The following is a 6,049-nucleotide window of genomic DNA, read 5'->3' as shown; positions in this document are numbered from 1 at the left end:
TTTTTTTTTTTTTTTTTTTTTTTTTTTAAATTGCCTAACAAGTTTTAATTTAAATGTAGCCATCTCAACCCCTAAGGCCTCCAGCGAAAGCCCAAAGTAGCGGATCATATATTAACCGCCCTATTAGTAAAAATTTCCCCAATTTCCCCAACCCTAATCATTCTCGATCTATCAAATCTCGCTTCTCTTCTCTGACCTAGAACATGGCGAATGCGATGACGATGGCGAACGTGAATGAGATGGTGAATGCGATGGCTCATTGGCCTTCGTATGAAGATTTGGGAGTGTACTTAAAACAACGATGGTTCACCTTACTGGGGTACTCTTTCCCATGGTTTGAAACACATCCTACTTCACTATTTCAATAGTATAATCTTTGACTCTTGGAGGTTGATGAGACCGGAATTACTTAATTTGGCCCCCGTTGTCTTGTATAAAAGAGAAAGGCTCTCTTGGGCATTTGCAATTATAAGACAATTTGAATCGTTGTTGAAAACTAAAAATATGCTCGAGCCAGATGTTTATTTGTCGGTTCAAGATCTTATCAACAAGACCCCCAAAGAATATATGTATGGAGATGGTGACATTATCAAGTTGAAGTGGGCACCTTGGGCGCTTTTGAATTGCGGTATTGTAACTGAGGAGCGTTGTCCTCTAACGTTTGCTCTAGATGTAGTTGGACCTACTTGTGGTCCGGAAGTGCCCGTTTACAGACTTAGAAAAGTGACTATTGTGCGGAAGGCCGAAGTTGTCGTAGTTGAGGGAGACGAAGTTGAGGGAACCTGGCGCATGATGATTAAAAATAAACTTTCGGTTGCACCGTTTGCAGCCTCTGTTCTCTGCTTTAGTAGCTATAACAATAATCTTGGGGGAAAGGTAAGTTTTCTTCCCCTGGAACCTTATTGACTATTATTTCTCCTTGTTGTCAATAGGACCTGAGTTGATTTAGTTTTTTTTTCTTTTGTAGGATGTTTGTAAACCAACTGAGGAAGAATGGGCACATTATCTACTTGTCAAGCTGGCTCCTCTGCGCCTCATGTTTCTAACAGCTTCTATTCTTATCCGATTATACCAAGGGTTTGCCTTAGTTAATTTTCTAGGAATATCTTTATCGGATTTGTTAAAATCACATTCTCAGTCACAGTCACAGTCACCGTGACTTTAGGGACACATGCGTATTGATATAGACTATGAGATTTTAAGTTATGATTTATATATTCTGTGTCTTGCGGTTATCATGTTGTGAACAGGGATGATTACGGATGAACTTGGAAATGACCTACTTGAGTTTCAAGATAATGGTTTTGATGTGGGAAATGGGGATCGAGGCTTTCTGTACTTTCCTCTATATTTGGCCACAGAGTATGTTAATATGGAGGTAAATCATCTCTACTAATTTATATGATTACTGTTATTTGTGATTTTGTTGATGATGATCTCATACGTTTCCAATTTTTTGGCAGGTCTGATACGATGATTTTCGATGATGGCCGTGGTTAGAAGTTAGATACTTGAAAACAGATCGCTGTTGCTCTTGTTTTGCAACGTTTGGCCCGTGGTCTTTAGTTTTTATTTTCAATGTTAAAAGTTGATACTTGAAAACAGATCGCCGTTGTTTACATTTTGTTCATCTCTTTTTCTTGTTTTGCAACGTTGGGAATATAAGGAGGCATCAAATTAGGATTTATCTTGAATAATCATTGAAAAATATACTTTCACAATCTCTTTTTATTCCAACTCCTTCTCCTAAGCATATACAGATCAACAATTTGGCCTAGAGATTTTAGATACGCTTTTTTTATTCACTTTGTCTCGATTTTTATAAACCGAATATTATTTGTTAGATTATGTAAGAAATAACTACTTTTAAAGTTTAACTCTGCTATGGCATATTACAAAATTACCATTGTATTTTTACTAATTTAACAACTAACCAAATAAAAATTTAACAACTAACCAAATAAAAATTTATAAAATAATAAAACAATATTTTCAAATTTATTTAATAAAATTATTCTACAGAACTATTTATTGTTTTAAAATTTTTAGTAAAAAACAAACTATTTAGAATAATTATAAAACTTAGGAGATGTATTGAACTTGACAATTTAGAAGAATTTTATTTATAAAACTATAATTAAATATTTGTATTCCTAAACGTTTAATAATGACAGATATATTTCAAAACTATGATACAACCTTGATTATATTTTAAAAATATATAATATTAAATTTAATTTATTAAATATTTTTCATATTGCACATCGACGAATTTTATTAAAATGTAAGAAATCACAAATATTATAATTTATTCAATATATTATATACATCTATAAAATAAATCTAAATGTTAAATCGAGATTTAAACACAACCGCTTCAATATAAGTTTTGTTGTATTTTCTGGATTATACCAAATTTATATAATTCACGGATTTGAATATTGTATCATTTACCAAGAACTCGTTGATATCAGAGTATAAAACTAAGTTAATTAAATATAAAAGATTATAAAATGTATAGAATAAATCAAACAAAATTTATAGTAATTTGTTAGTAATTAACAAATTACAGTAATTTTACCCGACAAGTTGATGTTTGTAAAACAATGAATTTTTCCTTCTTCTAAAAGTCTAAATTGATATTATCTCTATCTTTTTCTGTAAATTTGTAAAAAACTTTTATTAGCGTATGTTACGAGAAAGTCTAGGCGCTCGGCAGGAGTGCTTCGCCACGATTTCATCTAGATCGAAGTCAAAATCAGGAATGCGGAAAAACTGATAAATTTGGTCTTTACAACTGAGGACAAGGTGGTTGTAGAGGAAGACGTAAACCACTGGACTGAGTTTAAATCTTTTAAATGAATTTTAATCAATTATACTTATATATAAATAAAAGCTTTAAAACTAGTCTCCGATTAATTTTTGCTTTAAATCTGGTTTTTCGATTAATCGCTAGGCCCTCTCTCACTGCTAAGCTTTCGACTAACGCTTAGCAATTTTTAAAACAGGGAATAGAACTATCGATTGAAGATGAACAAAAACCCTAGTCACTAATTTCGGTGGGCTCTTATGTTGAAATGAGTATAAAAATAAGGGGATATCAACTTAGATTTTAAAGGATTTGGTAGGATTTTAACATTTTAGAACTTTGGAAAATTTATGTGAGCTTTTAGGAGATTTGGTTGTGTTTTAGAGTTTTTATATTTTTAAAAATAGAAATGAAATGGATTCTATCAGATTTGAATGTTAAACTTTGGGTGATTTTAACATATTGTCACAAACCCTGCAATGTTTGCTATATTTAAACAACTACAAAAGGGAATATAATAATTAGTTCAGAGAAATATGTAAAGCTATCTTGATATTGAATCGTGAAGCAAGGAAAATGTAAAGCTAATCACAAGATAAAATAAGACAAGCTTGTGTCTAGATGTTTTCCCCGCACCTCAACTTCACACAGACTACAATAAAACATCTCCTCCTCGCCCATTTGCTCAAATGATTCATCCTCACTCATTTTTTAGTTAATTTTTTATTTGAGAAATTGATAAGATACAAAATACCAATTCCAGAAATTGACAACTAAGAGGGAGAAAAGAGAGAAAGAGCTTACTGAACAGAGATGGTGGTGGTCTGATTCACAGGAAGAGACAAAGTTTCAGGTTCACCGGTGGAGAATGTGAGGTGGCCGGTGATCGTGGGTGATTTTTGGCTTAGAGCTGTCATAATTTTTTTTTTTTTTTTATGAAATCCTTTAAAATTGTGCCTCATAAGGTATGATTTTTAGATGGTATTTTTTAAATAGAAAACAGAAAATAAGTATTATAGAATCATTCAAAATATCACTTTTTAAAAGTTGTGATATTTTGAATAACAATATATTTTAAGTAAGTTTTATAAATAACTGTTTGAATAATAAAAAATTTTATATTATTTTAAATGATTTTACATAAATCAAAAGTAAATAACATAGATTTTTAAAAGATTTTTGAAAATCATCAATTGAATAACAAGTGAATACCCTCTAAATCAAAAATGCTGAAATAAATAAGGGCATCTCCAGTGATAGATACTAATCATAAAAGTTCTTTAAAAATATATATATAATAATGAGAGAGAAAAAAATGAAGAGAATCGGTTCTAGAATTGCTTGGGGAAGAACTGTTACTCATATAAACTAGACAGGTGTCATGTTTTTAGTAGATACTATTAATAAAAGATAATAAATAAATATCCTCTTTTTAATAAAAGGAAAGTACACAACATAGCTTTTGTAGACTTTATATTTTTAATAAATGGTTACAAATAGGTTATAGATATGTTATAGATTAATCCATATATTAATATTAATGGTTATACCTAAATATTAGGGATATTCCAAATTGATAATTGATATATTAATGGTAACAAATAAAATCATAGATATTCCAAACTGTATTTTTAGAAGATTTTAGTCATATATCACACTGTTTCCAAAGATCTTTAAACATAATATTACAAATTTATTTTCCACGGATTTTATCGATAGAACACAACGTTAACCAAGGATAGATTACGAAATTGATAGATTGATTGGTTACAAGTTAAATAGTGGGTTACAAGATATACTACGAAATAAAATTTAACCAATGTTATAGCACGGGTACTTATCTAGAATCATTAACAATGACCATGTTCGTTTGTTAATCGCAGCGACCAACTTTAGCTACACAAAATATAACGGAAAAAGAGAAGGAGAGATGGAGATTTGATGAGTGGAGAGTCTCTACAATAAAACTTACAAAATAAGTGTTTTTTTCAAGCTTTCATATTTAGCATATAATTTTTTTACATAATGTGTTATCCAAAAAAACTTTTAAAAACAATAACATAAATTATATTTTATATAAAAAATATAATATAAATAAAATAAATTTCAACCCTTGCTCTAGCACGGATCTTAATTAGGCATGTCAATTAGGGCCAAAGCCCGCGGGCTGGCCTGGCCCGACCCTGAAAACATCGGGCTCGGACTTACATATATATGTCCAGAAAAAATCGGGCCTTTCGGGCTCAGCCCGTTTGGGCTATAGGGTTTTCGGGCTTAGCCCGACCGGGCTCGGATCAACCCGAAAAGTCTTTAAACAAATATATTTGTACCTTTTTGTTAACATTTTTGTTTGATTGCAATATTTAATTAACAATTTATTGTAAATAAAGTTTTAAACTCTAATCCTAGTTTTCATATTTACTTAATAACCATACTTAATACTTTAAATTTTTTAATTAATGATATTTTATATGAATTATATATTGGTTTATTTGGTTAAAGTATGAAAATTTTATTTAGTTTTAAACATTATCTATTAAATTAAGTTAGTTGTAGTTAATATAGATGAGTTATTAAATTTTTGATTGATTTGTTTTATAATGCATCTTTAAACACTGCTTTTTAAGGCTTATAAGTTTGAAGTTTTGATCGGTATGATAAGCTCGAAAAAGCCCGAAAAACCCTGTTAAAACCGGGCTCGGGCTTTAAAATATAGGCTCGAAAATATTTTGGACCGGGCTAAGCCGAACTCAAACATATGCGGGCTTTACAAGTTTCGGGCCGGGCCGGACCGGATTAGCCCGATTGACACCCCTAATCTTAATTTAATATATAATTAAAATAATAATTTTTTCTTCCTTTAAAAGAAACGTTGCAACGTTGCTCTGTTGCCCTTGCTCTAAGAAGAGGCAACTCTTATTGGATACGTGTCACTATGTAGTTGGGTCAAGGGTTTAATAAAAAAAATATTATTTTGGTTCTTTCTCTTTCTCTTCTCTCTCCCTCTTCCGCGGAGAGAGTCTCTCCGTTCCATTGCAAAACGGAATAAATTTGTCTCGAACGACATTCCGAGGAGAATGATTCGACGATCATCATCTCCACCGAGGTCTTCATAATGAAACCCTAACAATTTGGTGGTCACCATCTGCGAATTCAGTGAACCAAATCGATAACAACTTTCAGGTTTGTCTACATCGATGCTTTTCTTAATTCTTGAATAGAGCTTTATACTTTGTTCGT

The 6,049-nt window shown here is 31.2% G+C and overlaps 1 protein-coding gene and 1 long non-coding RNA gene across 6 annotated transcripts in view; both read left to right on the top strand.

Annotated features, from left to right (window-relative positions):
• The window catches only part of LOC104708486, a 2,963-nt gene extending 1,240 nt beyond the window's left edge, over positions 1-1,723 (top strand). Inside the window, exons 3-6 of one of the 2 annotated variants that reach the window (XM_010425066.2) lie at positions 60-876; positions 968-1,077; positions 1,251-1,378; positions 1,464-1,723. In XM_010425066.2, the coding sequence (XP_010423368.1) occupies positions 394-876; positions 968-1,077; positions 1,251-1,266 (609 nt within the window). In that variant the 5' untranslated portion in view covers positions 60-393 and the 3' untranslated portion in view covers positions 1,267-1,378; positions 1,464-1,723. Of the gene's footprint in view, positions 1-59; positions 877-967; positions 1,379-1,463 lie in introns of both variants that reach the window. The other variant, XR_754772.2, reaches the window with a different exon arrangement.
• LOC104709916 overlaps positions 5,729-6,049 on the top strand; it is a 2,845-nt gene continuing 2,524 nt past the window's right edge. For all 4 annotated transcript variants that reach the window (XR_002033052.1, XR_002033051.1, XR_002033053.1 and 1 more), the window contains exon 1: positions 5,729-5,992. This is a non-coding gene — a long non-coding RNA (uncharacterized LOC104709916). The remainder of the gene's footprint in view (positions 5,993-6,049) is intronic.

Source organism: Camelina sativa, chromosome 8 (assembly GCF_000633955.1).
Source record: "Camelina sativa cultivar DH55 chromosome 8, Cs, whole genome shotgun sequence".
Lineage (NCBI taxonomy): Eukaryota > Viridiplantae > Streptophyta > Magnoliopsida > Brassicales > Brassicaceae > Camelina > Camelina sativa.
The sequence above is the reverse complement of the archived record's forward strand: the minus strand, read 5'-3'. Positions and strand labels throughout refer to the sequence as shown.